Source organism: Littorina saxatilis, linkage group LG2 (assembly GCF_037325665.1).
Source record: "Littorina saxatilis isolate snail1 linkage group LG2, US_GU_Lsax_2.0, whole genome shotgun sequence".
NCBI classification, from domain to species: domain Eukaryota; kingdom Metazoa; phylum Mollusca; class Gastropoda; order Littorinimorpha; family Littorinidae; genus Littorina; species Littorina saxatilis.
Window position 1 is genome coordinate 30,063,582 of NC_090246.1, and position 19,828 is coordinate 30,083,409.

The 19,828-nt window shown below is 41.7% G+C and overlaps 1 protein-coding gene across 19 annotated transcripts in view; it reads right to left on the bottom strand.

Moving 5' to 3' along the window:
- The window catches only part of LOC138958726 (tensin-3-like), a 321,810-nt gene that overhangs the window by 15,012 nt on the left and 286,970 nt on the right, over positions 1 to 19,828 (bottom strand). For 15 of the 19 annotated variants that reach the window (XM_070329989.1, XM_070329990.1, XM_070329992.1 and 12 more), the window contains 7 exons: positions 14,160 to 14,228; positions 12,735 to 12,848; positions 11,588 to 11,791; positions 7,961 to 9,553; positions 7,315 to 7,658; positions 3,026 to 3,200; positions 1,538 to 1,585 (listed from right to left, as the gene is read on the bottom strand). In XM_070329989.1, coding sequence (XP_070186090.1) covers positions 1,538 to 1,585; positions 3,026 to 3,200; positions 7,315 to 7,658; positions 7,961 to 9,553; positions 11,588 to 11,791; positions 12,735 to 12,848; positions 14,160 to 14,228 — 2,547 coding nt within the window. The remainder of the gene's footprint in view (positions 1 to 1,537; positions 1,586 to 3,025; positions 3,201 to 7,314; positions 7,659 to 7,960; positions 9,554 to 11,587; positions 11,792 to 12,734; positions 12,849 to 14,159; positions 14,229 to 19,828) is intronic. The other 4 variants (XM_070329984.1, XM_070329988.1, XM_070329985.1 and 1 more) reach the window with 3 other exon arrangements.

A 19,828-nucleotide genomic window follows, 5' to 3' on the forward strand; every position in this document is an offset into this window, starting at 1 on the left:
ATATGACGTCATCAAAGACATTTATCGAAAAAAAGAAAAAAACATCCGGGGATATCATTCCCAGGAACTCTCATGTAAAATTTCATAAAGATCGGTCCAATAGTTTGGTCTGAATCACTCTACACACACACACACATGCACAGACACATGCACAGACACACACACACACACACACACACACACACACCACGACCCTCGTCTCGATTCCCCCTCTATGTTAAAACATTTAGTCAAAACTTGACTAAATGTAAAAAGGGATGAGAATGCAGTAGCGCCGTAGAAAGCAAAACACATTTCTCAGGAATGGGATACTAAAGCAATGATACATTATGCTCCACCCCTCCCATCCCCTGAAAAATGCAAACAGACGATTAAGTCTTGAGTAAATTTGAATTGTTGAACTTTGAAAATGCAAGGTAACATAGAAGTGCACACTATTTCCACCAAATAAACCAGCCTTTGAAAAATGTTTCAATGTGAGTGAGAGAAGAAAATCAAATCAAAAACTGTTATCAAAGCATGCATCTATTTCAATAAAAGCAAACATTCACCAAAACATTCCAAGTGACCAACAAATAAAATGAGACATCTCCTCTAGTACATAACTGACCAATGGAACAAAAACAACAGAAATAGTCATTCATTTGAAACCAGATGCTTAATATCAAAAGGTGTTCTGCCATGCAAATTCATCCTTCGCATTCACTTTGGAAGTTGAAATGTAGGAAAGAGAAAGTGCAACAGCATGCAAATATGACGACTTTACACATACACTGGCCATTTTTGGTTTTTTTTCCTGAGAAACCTGAATTCAATATGCATTAACTCTTCTCCTCTGCAATTTTTTAATTCAAATATTTGTACAATTGAGCACAGGATATTGTGTTTAAATGTACTGACATATTTTGAAAAGAAGAGAACTTATTCGTTTTCAATAGCTTGATTCTTATTTCTTTCTGCCCTTTTGCTATAACCGCATCACTGTATGATTTAAATAAAAGTTGTTATTACCAGAACTAGCAACACAAATAAGGCTAATCTTTTTGTATAGTCAAACACAAGTTTTGATATTTTCTTACTTATATCTTATGATAAGCAGAATTTAACAACTTAGCATCAATACAGAATATAATTTATGTTAAAGACAAATTTGCTTAAATACCATCTGAGCCTGACAAGAATAAGTGAGTTTTACTTTTGCAGTAACTTTTCATGAATGGTACCAACATTATTAGCTGTTCTGTATTTCATTAATAAGACTAGTAATCTTTTCAAATCAGTCCAGTGTTTGATGTGCAAATGAAGCAAAACTTTAAACCACTTAACCTGGGACAAAATCAAGGTCAAAAACAAATGCAATGAAAAAGAAGCAACGTTGAGAAAAAAGGAAACAGAAAGGAAAAAAACTAGCAAAACAAACCCCAGTCAAGAGAAAAGTAAAACCAAATACCATAAAAACAAACTAAGTCAAAAGGACGGTTGAATTAAGAGCACACAAAAAAAAGTGAGAAAATGCAATCACTGGGTTTCTATTTACCTGTTGCGCCGTGCATAGTCCTCGACGAAACAGGGAAGGGAGGTGTCACTGTGGGAGAGAGGGGAACATGCACAATGTTACACCATGCTATCACACACGACTACAACCGTTCAGGGTCAAATTACAACACACATTAACACTACGTTTCTTTCCAATCACACTTTAGATTAATACTGTCAGTTACATCTATACTAACCAAGTAGTAATGCTTTATATGCTCAACCTTAATTAATAATCACAGGTGCAGTCTTCTAGTCATCGGATGTCACAAAATTAGGCAGCCTTCCATCAACTTCTCAGCAGCAAACAGTATAGTTTCTACCATGCTGTTTCTTTCTATTATTTCAAACACCATGCTTTCAACTCTCTTAATTACAGTTACACTGATAGTTCCAAACAAATATTTACTCTGATGATTTCTGTACTGAACACAAGTTATTGTACACTTAGGTTTAGTTTCATATTCACTATTTTCTACAATTAATATATCTTTCTGTTGACAGCGTAAAGGGAATACTTATTTTCTTTAAAAATCATTAACAGACACTTGTCCTAAAGACGTTACATAAAATAATCAATTCCCGCATAGGATGCTTATGTGCATGAGAAAAAGGTCATGAACACAAAAACACTACTGTCTACTGTTTTCAAAAATAACAACAAATAACATATTTAGAAATAACAGTTTTAAAAAGGAGAAAGTGATCATAACTATCAACACAAAGATAATGCTGGTTTAAAAACGAAGTACTGCAGCTACCCAGAGAGAATAGAGGGAATGTTTAATAATAGTTTAGCTCACGAAACACCAATAACCAACAAGGGCTAGGGATACAACAGAATTTGGAGTGACTTTACATCAAAGATAATCACAGAGCACAGAGATTTCACCCACAACACCAAGGAAAACAGGAATCACAAGACAAGACTATTATGATTCACAACTTGAAACTGTACACCAAATAGCAGGAATCTGATCACTCAAGGACATACAGTGGAACCCCTATTACGACCCTATAGTTCTCTGCTCATGTTTGTAAACTTACCTCAATTTTAACTGGCACGGTTGGCCTAGTGGTAAGGCGTCCGCCCCGTGATCGGGAGGTCATGGGTTCGAACCCCGGCCGGGTCATACCTAAGACTTTAAAATTGGCAATCTAGTGGCTGCTCCGCCTGGCGTCTGGCATTATGGGGTTAGTGCTAGGACTGGTTGGTCCGGTGTCAGAATAATGTGACTGGGTGAGACATGAAGCCTGTGCTGCGACTTCTGTCTTGTGTGTGGCGCACGTTAAATGTCAAAGCAGCACCGCCCTGATATGGCCCTTCGTTGTCGGCTGGGCGTTAAGCAAACAAACAAACAAACAAACAACCTCAATTTTAACACTCTTTTTTAACACCATGATTTTCTCCATTTTTTTGAGGTCTTAAAAAGGGGGTTCCACTGTACAACAGAAACTGATCAACAGAGGCGCAATGCTGCAGCCTTACCTGGTGACGTTGGGAAGCTTGGGGTGGTTGCACGGTTCAGCGTGCTAGTGGAAGAGTGAGTGGCCTCCGGTTCCAGAGTCTGCATGCCTGGACCGATGGGTTTTAGCGTGATTCGATCCTCCTCTATCACGCTCACTGGCTTGGGTGCCGGTGCCTCCTGCTTCTGTACCTGACTCTGTGAAGGGGAAAATATGAAATATTCTTCCATAAGGTCTGTGAGCCTTAAACTTAACATGCGTGCCCGCGCACACACACACACACACACACACACACACACACACACACAACACACACACACACACACATACAGCCATGAACACATGCATCTCTTAAAGTACATACTCAAAGTCTCTATCCTAAATGTATAGAGTAGCTGCTGGCTATTTGCTGTTGCAGTTTACTTCCCACAGATATTAAAGTGACTCCCTGGCTGATTAAAACAAAATGTCACTGTTCAGTTCCAAGATACTGAATACAGACCTGTTTACCCCCATAAGTGTTTTGGAGTAATGCTCAGCCCCAAAAATAGTAATCCTGGCACAAACATAGTAATCATCCAGCATTCGTCGCCAATTACAACGCACATGACAACTGTGTCTGCGAAACGCAATCATGCACATATATCCATCATTCACACATCAGTCAGTTTTTGTAGTCATCATAATTTCAAAGAAGATCACATCAAAAGCACATGCATCACTGATTCTTTTTCTTTTGCTCGTAGTAGGCCTTTTTCAGTGTGTCAAGCGCTTCTCTACTGTACTTGCGCTTGCCGAATGAGTGAGGGCGAGACTTCACCACTAGAATAAGGCTCTCCAGCGTCTCATCAGACAGACATGATCTCTGGTCAGTCCTGTGCTTTTTCACCCCATTTTGCCATTGAAAAAAACAATGCCAAACATGTGAATAGATAAAAAATAAAAATAAAAATAAAAAAATAAAATGTTTTTTTTTTTTTTTTTTTACATTTTTTTAATTTATGAAAATCGTAGTCTTGACACGGATAGCGGAATGGCGTATTTTTTTTCAGAAAATCGTAATAAATTACGCCAAAATCGTAAGGGTAAACAGGTCTGTGAATAGTTTAAAATATACTATGACAAAAATACTAAATTTCTGTGGCAATTGTTGCCCAGTTCTAATGCTGCATGATGCTGTCTGTTTAATATTTCAAATGTCTCCCCTACCACGCAAAAAAATCAAACAACATAAATAACATAGTTAACATTCACAGGATCAATAATAATTTCCCACATACGGGTCTGTATCTAATTTCAAACCTACTCTTGATCACTAAAATGAATTTTGCTCATCTGATTGAGATTAAAAATCAGAATTTTTTGTTTACCATGTAGATACATGTATCACAAATTGGTTGGGGAGAATAAAAGTTAAAACACTTCATCCCTGTGCATTGACTGTAACAAGAAAACAAAGAGGACATTATGTGTAACCTTTTCTGTAATGGGGACAGGATAAAAAAAAAAGAAAGGTAATGATGACAAGTTCATGACTAATCCAGTACACAGGGTCCATCTACACTTTACATTCAGCTCATCTGCATGCCTTTTACAGGGACTAAAAAAAAACCAACTTCATGCTTCTCATGCTACACACTAGGCCACAATATACCAGCATACGATAGTGTAATAAATAGATCTCCTGATATGCAACAGAAAAAAAGAACAAAAAAGAAGGAACACAAACCAAACTCAAAGGCACTCTAAATAATTACACCAAGACAACATCAATATGGTGAAGCTGGTTTCAAAGTTCCATTGCAGTTTCCATACATACTTTTTCAGGCGCAAGTAAAACGACTTTACTAAAATACAGATATTTGTTCAAAAGGATATTACATGTATCATATAACATTTACATATTATATATATATAACTTCATATAAACTACAATCAATATGGGTGGATAACTATAAAATTTGAAGCACCAGCATTACTTTCAAAGGTCAATTGTTTTTTGTGGTTTTTATTTTTCCTTTTTGATAAAAAGAAGACTTAAATTTAACTAAATCAATCTTGCTTGGTACTATCAAGCAGGTTTTAAATAAAGCTTATGCAAAGAACAGGGACAAAAGCGGCAATTTTCTTCCATATTTGACTGTTGAATGTACTGCCTTTGAATAATTCTGGTGTTTCAAACATGCATTTTCTTTCAACACTGATAACAGCACTGATCAAGCCAGTCTTGCCAATTGTCTCCCTTGATGCACAAAAACTTCAAATTAGAAGCAAAAGCCTTTTATGTCTGCAGCCTATGCTTCAACACAGATATTAATTCTTCTTGTAGAGTCTTATTAGTTCATGGAAACACAATAATGCTTGCAATAAAGCTGATGTTTGAAATATGCAAATTTCTGTAAAATTATTACAAGTTGCAGTGGGTTATTTTTGCAGGTTGTCTCCCTTGATGCACAAAGCTGTCAACATCAGATATACACTTTGTTAGTGTGCTATACAAACAACCATATTTTTATCAGACAGATTTTCCTTCATCCTTGTGGGTCCAACTGTATATATGCATCATTAGGCACTAGCTATTATGTTGGTTTTAGAAGCGTATCATCAAATAATGTTTCCAATGGGATCTTGTTGCCGCTTGGGACAACAAGTCTCTAGTTTAATTTCATTACCTCCTATGTCAGTGACATGTCCAACCTGAGTTCTGTCCTCAGAAAATATTGATGATGTGATAGGCCTTTAAAAGTTAGTGTGTGAACTTGACTGAAGTTTTAAGCGTGATTAAAACGTTTGCATGACTTTTTGCTACTGTTTTCCGAGAGCCAAAAACAAAACAAAAACTGGGAAACTGGCAAAGGACTGTTCTCAGTGTAACCATTCTGTCCCCACAAATACAAACAATAAAATAGCTGATCGGATGCATACTTGTGCCTTTGGAAGTGTCATAACTGTGTGGGTATAATACATTTGATCTCATTTAACTCATTCGCTGCGCAGCTAAATTTCCCCTGTGTTCCCTGCCAACGCGCGATTTAGAGCCATTTTGAAAAAAATATTAAAAATCAACAACACAAGATAACCTTACATACCTTATGTTTTTGCAAAGTTTGAAACTTACTCTTTTAGAAAATATATGAAACATTTGAAAGTACATACCTTTTGTTGTCTTCATATCCACGCAAAATATCCAATTTGAAGCTAAACAAAAAAACTTTCTACGTCATGGGTTCATCATACACAATGTCATGATCGACACTTGCATTGCCCGAATCATCACCCAAATGATCGTCCATTGGCACAAAATCGTCACCAGAATCTAAAATATCATCTCCACTATCATCATCACTGAGGTCAAGATCAGAACCGTACTGAATAACACGTTCTAGCACTCTTTTCAAGTTACTACGTCTCAGCAGAACGATCCGCCATCTTGGAAAAGTCAAAACACGTGGGTCGCACACCGTCAACAAAATTTTTATTAATCCCAACAATTTAAGGGAAGGAACTGTTTACAGTGAATGGTACCACTGTAGACAGATAGAAGTTCATTGCAGGGGTTGTTTCCCTTGGTCAGCAGGACCGTTTACACCGTTAAAAATTCGTGATATCCGTCGGAACTCAAGTGCCGGCACGCAGCCAACGCTAAACACAGGTGTCGGAATTCCAGTTCCGACGCGCAGCGAATGAGTTAAACAATAATATATTTTTGTGTATGCAGAAGGCAGGGGTCTCTATACCATTTTCATTTTCAAAACACATTCTTTTTCTTTCTTACAAATTGACTGCTCTTTATACTTTGCAAATTAGGTGAACCGCAAATACTAAAATCCTGCAAAATAGGACAACAATTTGTTTTTCAGATTGAAAACAATATGTTTTTCTTTTCCAATGGCACAGTGGCATTCCAAACCATTTCTAAAGTACGTGACTGAGAAACAGACTAACCGATCATCAGCGTGTACACTTTTGAAGGGAAAAACCAGGACTAAGCAGATACCATTTAATGATTACCAGTAATACCTGTATGATTATTGAATATTAGATATGGTTTCACAATACTGAATATCAGATACCGTCATAGAATTCAAGAATGTTCTTTTGTAGTCATGGACTGCAACTCCAATGTGCAGTTATTTTTATTTATTTATTTATTGATGAGTGGGCATTCATGTGTATTTTCCATTTCCCCTAAGTCTGTGTTTTTTATGGGTAAGAATGTTCTGTTACCACTTTTTTTTCAACATTTGCTAAGGGAAAGTCTGCTTCTCAGCCACACGTGCAAGTATAAAGCAGCTAGAGAGTACAACATACATAGACGTTATCCCACACAGGGGAGGCACTGCCAGCAGGTTCACTAGTGGAAGGCATGCGGGGCGGTTTTTGGTCCAGGCGCTGCTCCACGCGAACGCTACTCACAGTCTGGTAGTGCTCCTGCCAAGACTGCTGGAACGACTGTTGCTGGTGCTGCTGCTGCTGGTGCTGCTGCTGCTGCAGCTGCTGCTGCATTTGTTGCTGCTGCAGCTGCTGCGGCTGCACTGTGCTGCTGACGCGATCCTCCAAGATGGAGTTGGTGGCCGCCTGCAGTGACCGGGAGAGGTCGTCCAGCTGTGTGTTGTCGTCTGTGCCATCTGTCCTGTCGCGGCCTTGCTTCTCACCTGTGACAGATAGGTTGTAAGTTGTTATTCAGGTTTCTTTTCTTAGACATAAAATGTAGCATGTGCGCACACACATGCAGACACACAAGTGCACAGAAGAAACAGGCAAAGACACACACTCACCTCTGCCTTTCTTACATGCATGTGCACATCAGGTAAGAAAGGTCTAGCTTGTTTTCTATTAGGGGGCATTGCCTTACATCATCCAAGCTCTATCAGACTCCATAGGGGTAAATCCAATCCCATCAACACTACTCTTCACAACATACCATACACAGAGTCATCAAAGCCAGCCAGCTTACCTCCTACCCGATGAACAAAGACCTCTGTGATGTAGTTGTGATGCTGCTGGGCTGATGGTGGTAGCTGAGGGGGAGGGGCCTGCACAGGGGGCTGTACTTTGGCCTGCTGAATGGGCTGCTGCTGTACACGCATCATGGGCTCATCACGGACATCCTTATGGATCGTCCTGTACGTTGTGTACGTCGTTGTTGCCGTCGGTCCCATGGCGTGCGTCGGGGAGCGAGCTCTAGGCGAGTGAGGGGGAGTGGAGTAGGATGAAGGGGCATGCCGCGCCTGCAAGTTGGGCCCAGTATCGCGGTCATAGAGCGTGTCTGAGTACTGGCGGGCCAGCGGGCGGGAGGCGGGTGGGGAGACCTGCCACGTGTTGCTGCTGCTGTTGGATCTTGACCTCATGTAGTCCTTGCTGCTAGAGCGTGCGGGCGGCATCACGGGGATGGAGGCTGTCGACCTCTGCATGGTGGGGGAGGGTGGGGGCTTGTTGCTCCCGAACGACTGGCTCTCTGCGTACTGCGACTGAGTAAAGGTGTTGAAGTGACCGGTCTCTTCTCCAAACCCTCGCGGGGGAGGGGCGTAGCTTGGGGGCGCCGAGGACGGGATAAGTGGCCCGTTGTGCACGGGCTGATGATAGGAATCCATCATGGCCTGCTCCTCGGCCTCGCTGAGTGCCCTCTTGTTGTAGTAGCGATTCTGAGCGGACCTCAGCTCCTGAACTAGCTGCTTCTCCTGCTCTGTCCTGCCGGTAGAGTCACGGCCGTCCTTCATCCTCTGCAGCTTCTGCTGCTGCTGCTGCAACCACGAGGCCTGGTCACTGTCTAGGGTGCTGTACTGCTGGCTCTCCAAGCTGTTGTAGCGGTTCTCGTAGTCGGCCCGGTACGGCAGTGTGTTCATGCGGGGAGGGGGGCTCTGCTGACTCTGCAGAGAGTGGCTGACCACGTGCTCACTCTTGTTCATGTCACGTTCTAACGTCTGGAAGGTGCGTGACTGATCAATCTGGGACATAGAGTTGGGGGAGGTAGGGGTGTAAGTGAAAGCACCTTTTGGGACCCGAGGCTTCTCCAGTTCCGGCGGCTCCCCGGCGATAGTGTAATGTTGTCTCTCCTCTCCTTGGCCGGGGACCTTGTAGGTCACCTCGGCCCTCTGAATCAACACTTTGTCTGAGGGGTTTACCCGCCCCGCACCACTGTCTGTGCCCGAATATGTGGAGTACGTGCGCGTGGTGGTCGTCACAGTCTTTGCCCCACTCATTGTGTTTGGGCTTAGTTGTCCTGGCGGACTCCTAGGCCCTGGCAGACTTTGCGGACTTGTGGGACTGGTGACAATCACCTGATCGCTAAGCAAGTTGTTCAGCAGTTCGTCCAGCTCTGAGCGCTCATTGAGCGGGGGCACAGACGCCTGCTGACGAGGCACAGAATTGTAGTTGAGCGTGTCGTCAACCACTGCACCAGTGTTCCGTGTTAAAGTACTACTGTTGTAATTGCTGTGCTGTTTCCGTTGTTGTACTTGTTGGTGCACCTGTGATGCGTGGCTAGAGGAGTATGCCTCTGCTTGATGTTGCTGTGATCCGTAGCTTGTATCTCGTGGACCTGCGTAGCCTGCAAACAGAAAGGCAGACCCTTAGTTCCATGGTCTCTCATCATGTTCCACTAATCTCTTTGGGATGAACAGATACACACTGTGTGTGCTGTCATAATTGAAGAGTTTGCCATGCCTCTAAAAGCCCACTTCAAAAGCCAGAGCAAAGGAAAGAAGCGTAACTGAAAGCTTTATTCACTACTGCTTTTAGAAAAACTGTGATTGAAATAATCTGTGAAGCAGTTACATTGTTTCAAGCATAGACTAAGAAAAGAAAGTAAACATGACAAATGCTGCAGCTGCATGATAATATCAGTTTTCTTCTACCTTGACAATGTTAACACAGAACAAACACAAAATGGTTTCTCTTCTGAGAACCACGCCTTTTATTTTATCTTTCTTAATGACTGTTCTTAACTCGATTCATATGAACCTACAAACCAAGTCTAGAATTATTTGGAAGCAGAGTTTGTTTTTCTTTCAATCAGTAAGTACTGAGTACTTGTTGTTAACTATCATCAGTACTTTGATTTAATGCGTTTGGCCAACTGAACCTTTGCAAATTAATAAGGCACTACTTAGTGTGCATGTGTGATGTATATACCCAATGAACCTACAAACCAAGTCTAGAATTATTTGGAAGCAGAGTTTGTTTTTCTTTCAATCAGTAAGTACTGAGTACTTGTTGTTAACTACCATCAGTACTTTGATTTAATGCGTTTGGCCAACTGAACCTTTGCAAATTAATAAGGCACTACTTAGTGTGCATGTGTGATGTATATACCCAATAATAATAAAAGTGTGTTAACTCTTGGCATCTCTGCTGGGAAAGGGAGACAGTGACGTTCTAATTGCCAAGTGTTAGAGAGGTCAAGCTGCACAGTAACGTTGATGGTTATATAACTAAGACACAGACACCACATTCAGATAGGGTCACTGAGTGACTGAGAAACCCTAAATTAAAGTGCTTCATCTTGCTCAACATTCAATCCTGCTTTGGGATACATTTTTCGTTATACGATATCATGTTTAACTTTAAAGCATGCACCTTGAAATTGTTCTCTATGTGCACTGCTCATTTGTTATAACACTACTATACAATCATCTGACAGAACTGTGGACTTTACATTGCAAGCCTTTTTTATGACAAACTTGACAAACAATATTACTGGAGACACCTAACGGAAATGGACTTGAGTTATTTAACACTAGGCCTCATTTATAAGAGTAAACTTAAATACTGCTGATGACTTATGATACGTAAGATCCATAGCAATTTCAAGCTAAAATCCACTTTCTGGGATTCTAATTTGTTGAGGAAGAATGTTGCGTAAGTTAGTCGTTTCCATGGGTGCAACCTGGAAAATTCCAAAAACCGGCAAAAGTTGGGGTCCAGCTTTTTTAGTATTTAAAATGCCAAAAAAACACTCTCCTGGAACAAAAACATCGGCAGCCGATGAAACCAAAAACCAGCTGCCGGCGTGTAGCCAGCAGAGTTGCACCCATGCGTTTCAACTGTGTGTCAAACGAAATGATTTTTTACACCTCAAATCAGTACTGTTGCAAGAATACGACTTCTTCCGCTGAAATAGTTTTCTTGTTTAAATTGACTTTTTTTGTGTGTGTGTACAGGACTTAAGTGCTAAGATATAACTCTGTTGGAGTTGTCATGGTGTGTTCTACTAAACTACATAAGCAAAACGTTTGAGACAGAAGGTATGGATGTCTGTCAGTGTCAAAAACAAAAAAGAAAGATAGAGCAGTAACCTTCTCCTTGACTAAGAAAAAAACCGATGTAATTATAACAGTAGCCAAAGAGTGAAAGTAGAGACTATCAGCATGCAGCTTCTAACGAGAAAAAAAACACAAAAACGAGTGATACAAACATGTTTCCACAGCGCAGCAGTTATACGTTTATGGCAGGACTGTCAGCAGTATATCTTGTATGAGTCATGATGCAGAGCCAAAATAGTACTACACCAACAACTCCAATAGCCAAGAAAACACAAAAGAGCGGAGCGGAGAGAAGAAGAAGGGAGATAAGCGGGCAGCACCTGAGTCAACGCTGGAGGTTAGAGAACCGTTAGGCAGGTGGGAGGGTCCGTTATGCACCAAGCCCGTAGATGTGACTTCCAGGTTCTCCCGTCTCTGCTTGTTGACAGTGGCGTAGAGGCTGCCGTCCCACGGGCCCTGAGTGTGGGCAAGGTGAGCTCTGCTGTCTTGTTGGGCAGAGACTCCGTTCACCACGTTGGCGTTCTCTGGAATGGGCAGGTGAGGACAGGTGCGACATTGAGTGAGGGGGGCGGTAGAGACAGAAGCAGTGCCAGGCAAAAAACAAGGGAAGACAGAATGGAACCAAAACGAAAAAAAGAAAAGAAAACACAAGACTGGAAACAAAGCGTTGCTCACTACTATCAAACCAGTCAAGACAAAATTATAAACTCTTCCCTTCCAACAAAAACAGATGCCTCTAATCCATTATTATAAAGGTGTATATTATAGCCCAGTTAAAAAGTGATGATAACACTGAGAAAGTTAAATACTTTTTGAATAATAATTGCAATACAATGCAGCTCAGTGACTTCATGTTTCTGAATGTTTCATCAAATACGTGATCATTGCATGTCTTATTATGTGATCATGAAAAAAAGACTATACAAAACGATGAAGCAAAAAAGTGAAAGAAAAAATGAAAGAAAAAATGGCACTCGCTATTGCGATCTGAATACTAATAATTTCAATAGTGTCTTTGGCTTCACATACAAGAAACCCAAAAGAATTCACACTTACACATGCTCAGGTGTTGCAAGCAGCACAAAGTTCACAACTTTCAATCTCAAAGCAATCACTGACAACATTACTCAGAAATATTTGTCTGATTGCAACCTTCAAACAATGATAAAGTTATTTTAGCCTTTTTTTAAAAAAGATAAGTCAAACATGAACATGCTTTGAGCTGGCAATACAGGGCACAAAGCGAATAAAGTACAAACCCTCATATAAGGTCCAAGGTTTATCATTTGCTTACAAACCAGTTATTGGACTGAGCAGAAACAAGCTTGAAAGACTCTCAGTTAAAATGCTTCCAATAAATAGACCTAGCTGACAATTACTATTACCAGCAACATCCTTATGCAAACAGAAAAGAGGCTTTTATTTTTATTTAAAAAAAATCACTTTATAAAGGATGAGTTAACTCACTTTCTAATCCTTTTGCTGCCAAAGCCTTGTGGAAGTTTTCATAAGAATCTGAACGTGTCAAAGAATCCTCATTGTCATCAACTGGTACCGTCACATCAGACTTGAACCCAGAAACTGCACACAGGAAATTCAATGTATTAATTGGTGTCTGAAACAAGCACAACTACAGGGATACTGTGAAAAGCCCAAACAAAATTAATGAAGAGATTAGAAACAACAAATCTGATACAGAAAATAAACCCCTTGGGAAGTGCCTGTCATGACCTCCATTTACTCCGCCACCCCCCCCCCCCCCCCCCCCCCCCCCCCCCTCCCCCCAATCCCAGGATTTACGAAGAAAGAAAGAAAGAAAGGAAGAAAGAAAGAAAGGAAGAACAATTTAAAAGAAACAAAAAAGAAAAGACAAATAAACAACAAACAAGCAAACATGAAAAGAAACCGGCAATCAACATAACGCAAAAAAACAACAAAAAAGTCTGTTTACGGTAACATAGGCCAAAAAAATAGGGTCGGTAGGTCGGGATTTTTTTTATTATTTTTTTTTTCTCCAAAAAACCCATATTTTTAAGTTATTTTGCCAAAAAACCAAGATTTTTTTTTTTTCCCCCAAATGCCAAAAAAAAGTCTAGGGTCGCGCGAAAAAACTAGGGTCGGTCGGGTTACCGTAAACAGACCTATTTTTTTTTTGGCCTAATGTAATTCACAGACATTTCAAACCTAAGCAGTTAACTCAAAGTTAACACCATGAGAGAACCAAAATGTTATGGCAGTGTTGGAAGGGGGAGAGGATGGCAAACTTGTTCTGCCTGTGGCTCTCAAAGCAACTCTAACCGTCACCTGACATTTACCCATCTCAGAGCTGACGTTTCACTCTTTCACTCGTTGTCCTCTGCATGGGAACTAAATGTGAGGTCACTGTGCAACTGTCAGCGTCAGAGCAATTACCGCGGGAAATTGCCGGTTATTTTCCGTGGAAAATCCCACTGTACTTGGGTGTAGTAAGATCAAACACAGCCAGACCAGAAAATATATGCCATTTTGCGAAAGTCGGGGCCACGAGCCAGACCAAGGATAAACACAGGAAACGTGACTTTGAGTGAAATTATCTTTATTGGAAGATATGACACTGATGATATATTTTTGTGGTTGGCGTTACTGTTTCACGGAGATTGTACTCGCTTACACTTGAAAAGTTAGCCGTGGTCTACAAAACAGACAAGTGCTGTCAATTCACATTCTGCATCACAAGGCTGATATTGTTAGTACAGAAACCTAGATTATGGCCAATTGCACGAGAGAGAGAGAGAGAGAGAGAGAGAGAGAGAGAGAGAGAGAGAGAGAGAGAGAGAGAGAGAGAGAGAGAGAGAGAGAGAGAGAGAGAGAGAGAGAGAATCTTATCGCGAAGAGGAAACTTTGGTCACTTACCTGAGACAGGAACATCTGAACTGGGACCGAAGACAAACTCTACCTTGCCACCGTCTGGAAACCTTGGATCTGCACACAAAAGAAGGATATCAAACATTAAAAATCAGGAATACAAATGCACAAGACACCAAATGGAGAGAGAGAGAGAGAGAGAGAGAGAGAGAGAGAGAGAGAGAGAGAGAGAGAGAGAGAGAGAGAGAGAGAGAGAGAGAGAGCGAAGGCGAGACTGAATGAGTTAGAGAGAGAGGGGAGATAGAGATATCAAGTCAAGTTACTGGTAACGTCCTCTAGTCTTTTGTGTCCAGGTAAATCCAGTGAAAACTTTCGTACCTTAACTTCAGCCTGAATCAAAGACTACCTTCATTTCTCTCTCAGCTCGTGCCGCACCGTAAATAGCATTACAACCACCTCTCCGAATTTCACTATCCACACATCACTTTCCCCACTTTCAGCGTATCCGCAAGCACCATACAACCACAGAAAGTGCTAAGCCAGGAAAGCTCATTTCCCTGCAGAATTTCCATTACCCTCGCGCCATTATGCAAACGGGGGTAAAACGCTCTCAGTCTCTCTGAATGCCAGGGCCATGACTGGCTCGGGACAGAAAATAGCACCATGTGCTTCCTTTCCGGCTGCTGCTCAAGCTATCTTGCTGACTAAAAATACACCCCAGAACGTTTAAACAAGGTCACACATTTTAACTCCACTCCACTCCAGCCCCCATTACTTTGAAATCAAGCGTCTACTTTTTCACCCTCCTGCTTGCATGTGTTCCATCTTGAAGATTAAAAGCACAACCTGGAACTGAAGAAGGAAACAGAAGGAAGACAGGCAGAGAACTAGGGCTGAGCAAATATGAGGTGAGAAAAAAGAACAAACAACAATTTAAAGTGGGACGGGGTATGGAGAAGACAGGAGGAGAAGAAGCAAGAAGAAGAAGGAAGCGTCACGAGTATAGGCAAAACACAACACGATTTGTGACGCACTCAAACCAAACTTCAAGGCAATTACTTCTGCCTTAAATTTAGAGAAACATGTTTTTGCTTCAGCGCCAAATGAAGAGGGCGTGTGTTTGTTCAGCAAACGTGTACACGGAAGCGTAAAGTACCTTGCTTTATATATCGCCCTAGACAACCAACCTAAGGCTGTGAACCTTCACTTCACCAATAATACCTCTTTGCGGCGTCACAAGAAAATCCGCTTTTGGCTGAGATTAAAAACCATGAGCAAGGCGAAGGTTGAGAAGTCGTCCGCAGAAGGATGGGGGAGGAGTATGCCGGAAGGGGAGGGGGGGGACTGGGGAGGGGTTGGCTTACATAACGCGTCAAAGTTTGAAATCCATTAGAGATGGCATAAAAATATAGGTCAACTGAAAATGGATCTCCTCTAGTTAAAAGCACAAGTAAAATATGCAGCAGCAGAACTCTCAGTCGTCGATATTGAGTGAATCTGTAAGTACAAGTGTCAGACACACCACTCTCAGAACAATACCCTATGTAAGTGTCAGACACATCACTCTCAGAACAAAAACCCATCGGAAAGCATAGGCAAACACAATTGGCTGTGCTTTAGTGTGAAACACATTGGACTGCACAATCGGAGTTTAATTACAATCCAAGCAAAGTGCGACAAAGTAGGACCAACGATCCGGAAAGCTTAAAGAGTGACTCAACCTAAAGACAGCTGCTAAAGAGACAACAAAAAACAGAACGTACTGTAAGTAGAAGGAAAAGCCGTCGTTGCCGGCAACACAATGAGAGTCATCACCTTTAATTTTTAAAGCACCCGCCAGATGGAAAATACAACTGTTGCAGATATTTTTGGCAAAGACACCTTCTTCAATTTTCGAGGCGCCTGCGTCTGCAGCGAGTCCCAAATCAACAAGTGGCAGCCTCCAAGCCAAATCAGCAAAAAGAAGAAGACGAAAAAAGTGAAGAAGAAGAGTAAGAAGAAGAAAACTGAGAAGAAGAAGACACGAAAGACGAAGACGAAGAAGATGGAAAAGACGAGATCTTAATTTCTTAGGTGCATCTATAAACCGCTAGTCCCAAATCAACAAGTAGCAACCACCAACCCGGCAAGAAGAAGAAGACGGAAAAGGCAGAGAAGATGGAAAAGACGAAGAAGATGGAAAAGACGAGATCTTCATTTCTTAGGTGCATCTATCTTTAGCTAGTCCCATATCAACAAGTGGCAACCACCAACCCGGCAAGAAGAAGTATACATAAAAAAGACGAAGAAGGAAGAAGATGGAAAAGAAGAGACCGAGTTACACCAGAGAGCTTCTTATGTTCCTTATCTCAGGCACCTAGCTTCAACCTTGCAGCCTGTTCTTCTTTTTCTTCTTTTACTCGCCCGGAATCTCAGACATAGTTAATCTCCACCACTGTCTTGGACCGCTGCCAGGAGATCCCAGGAGCGGCAGCAGCAGCAGAAAAAAGGGAGAGAGTTTGCCAAGGAACTGATTAAGTCTCTGTGAGTTTTCCTCCTATTATTACTGCTTGGCAATTATTGCTACCCACCTAGCCGTGACAGGCAGAACCGTCAACAGTTTGGGAAAGAAGCAGTATCAGGTGAAATCACAATACAGAAATAAATCAATAAATATAATGAATTATTTTCCAAATCATATTTCAAACATTATTACGTGTTTTCAAAGTAGATCTGATTCCCCCCCCCCCCCCCCCCCCCCCCCCCCCTCGGAAAGTTGAGTACAATTTTAGGGCTGACAACTTGTCCACTTTACAACAGTTACTAAGTCATGTACTGGACCTCAACCGTTTGTCCTATGCCCTTGTCCCATTTAGGTTAATTAGTGTTTCCTAAAATACGTTAATTGGCGTTTCCTAAACATAATGCCCACGAATGAACCAGTGATTCTGCGTTCTATTAAGAGTGATTAGAACTGCCATGCGGCATTAGTGCAAAGAGAGAGAGAGAGAGAGAGAGAGAAAGAGAGAGAGAGAGAGAGAGAGAGAGAGAGAGAGAGAGAGACAGACAGAGACAGAGACAGAGAGAGAGAAAAAAAGAGAGAGAGAGAGAGAGAGAGAGAGAGAGAGAGAGAGAGAGAGAATTGAACTTTATTTAACAAGGATTAAGATTTAAGGCTACGCCTTTTCTTACAATCTGTCCTTGTGAGAGAGAGAGAGAGAGAGAGAGAGAGAGAGAGAGAGAGAGAGAGAGAGAGAGAGAGAGACAGACAGACAGACAGACAGACAGATAGACAGAGATAGGGGAGGAAAGTTGGCGGGGAGGGGGCGGATGCTCGATCATCTGTCACTTGAAAGCAGTCATGCTTCAAAAGACAAGGCATACAAAGCTCACGATTAATTGCCATGCAGTGTGCTTTATTGTACATTTCTGCAAACTTGTTTTTGCTCGCCCGCTTCAAAGGGTCAAACAAGTCAGAAACCAGGAATCAGTCAAACCAGACATTCTGACAAAGATTGTTCAATGATGGAATCCGCAAACCACCGCAGAATGCGTTGATCAGAGACCCGTGTGATGCATTCACACTGTGTGATGGGGAACAAGGCGTGTGTCTGGCACCGGACCAGAGCACCCCAGGCCACACCAGACCATGCAGACCATAACTCTGCGGCACTGAGGCTCACGAAGAGTTTAATCAAAGCATTGATCAGCAGGGCAACATGTGCAATAGAACAACAACACAATTTCTGGGGTATGTGATTGAGCTGTCGCTATCGCCGAAACAAGAGTTGCCCGTGTTTACCGAGTAAGACTGATTCAAAGTAAAGTGAATGGCCATGATACATCATCTTGACTTGTCGAAGCACTAGCCTCGAGTATGTGCATCAGAGTGTTCGGCACTCGGACTGTGCAGTAACGTCAAAGAATGGAAGAAACACAAGGATGTTCTGAAGGAGGAGAAGGAGGAGAAGCTCCCCTTTGTTCTAGTCTCAGAGGCTCTGAGTGTGCTCACGGCTGAACTGGCTTTGAAGGAAGAATGGTAGGACCGTATATATGGATAATTATTAAAGAAGAAGAAGGAGGAGAAGGACGGTAGAGAAGAAGGTTGGCGGAGGAAAAGATGGAGGAGGAGGTGGCGGAAGATAGAAGAAGACGAACAAGAAACATTAGCCAGAGGTCTTGAGAAACGATCGAGTAGAATGGTGTGTTCCTTCTCACGTCTTTCTGTTCCTGGTTCCCAGATTTTTTTGCATTCACGATTACTGCGTCCAAAAGAAGTCGAACCAGTCCGCAAGGTTGGACTATGCAAAACATGTCGAAAAACAACCAAGAAAGCCAAATGTCTTCCATTAAAACGAGAAGTAGCCGAGAACGAACACAGCAAGCAGATCTAATAGGCATCGACTAGTAGAAAGGCACACGTCCGCAGAAGTTGCCGCAGCAAAGGCAGTCACTCATCAAGGAGTTGCTGGGCGACTGATGGAAAAGGCAGACATGAAAGGACTCCTTATGAGTGGTACTGCAGCACAGGTAAACCAGACACAGGTAAATCCTGATGAGTACTGCTTTCAAAACACAAAATAATGACCTCTGGCCCACCCACGCACCAATCAGCAGGCAACGTGTTTTCACTGTATGGATTCCGCCATGGATCGTTTCTTCGGGTTACCATGGCTTGTTGTTGAACTGTGCCTTCGATTGGTCGGTCGAGTGTGGGGAACGTTATTCGAGCGGACGCCATGTAGCAAGAAGGACGGATTTGTTTTTAACTAACCTATCGTCGTACCTTTCTAAGCCGATCGTATCATTATTGACACATGTGTTTCTGTAACCAACGAGGACCTGGAAGATACATCATAATCCTCATCAACCCAGGAGTCTGACCACCGCGCAATTTTCATCAAGACTTCTTTTGTGGAGGAAAGGATTTTCTTTTCTTATACTCTAACTTTCTGGAGAACTGTTTCTGTAACCAACGAGAACCTGGAAGATACATCATAATCCTCATCAACCCAGGAGTCTGACCACCGCACAATTTTAACATCAAGACTTCTTTCGTGGAATTACAGATAAGACGTTATATTGAATCATAAGAACCTTACCATCAGGTTTCATCGTATCTGTAATAAATATCATCCATCATTAACCAGTGGTATCTTTTTTAGTTGTAAAACAAAAAAGCGAGTGCAATATGATTGAGTAATTATTCTTTTCTTTTCTTTCTTTATTCTTAACCTGCTCCAGATGACTGGAATTGTTCATTTTTTTCTCATTCAATTACAAAACACTCCATAAAACGCGACAATGGGGGGGTTAACGCAATAACGCGCAAGATACGACAGATTTGCAACCCGATTTTTGATTTAGTATTGTCTACAAACATCACGTTCTTTAGACAAACAAAAAAATCAATTACGCAGGAGCAAAGCACCCTTCATGCACGAAATCTGAACAACATGTTCCTGGCTGATGTTCAGAAATGATAAAAGAGAAAAACAACTTAAACAATTCCTCATCCACCTCGTCTTAAAACATAGAAAAGAAATCTACGCGAAGCACAACACCCATCGCCTAGATACACACTTGCGCGAAGTGCTGGAACCTGCCTGCATTGTGTCTGCTTTCAGAAAAAATAGGCCGGGAGCCTTTTAGGCAAATGAAGAAAAACAACAACAAAAAACACCTTGAATATTTGTTCACCCACTTCTTGTCCTAAATCACAGACACGAAACCCAGAA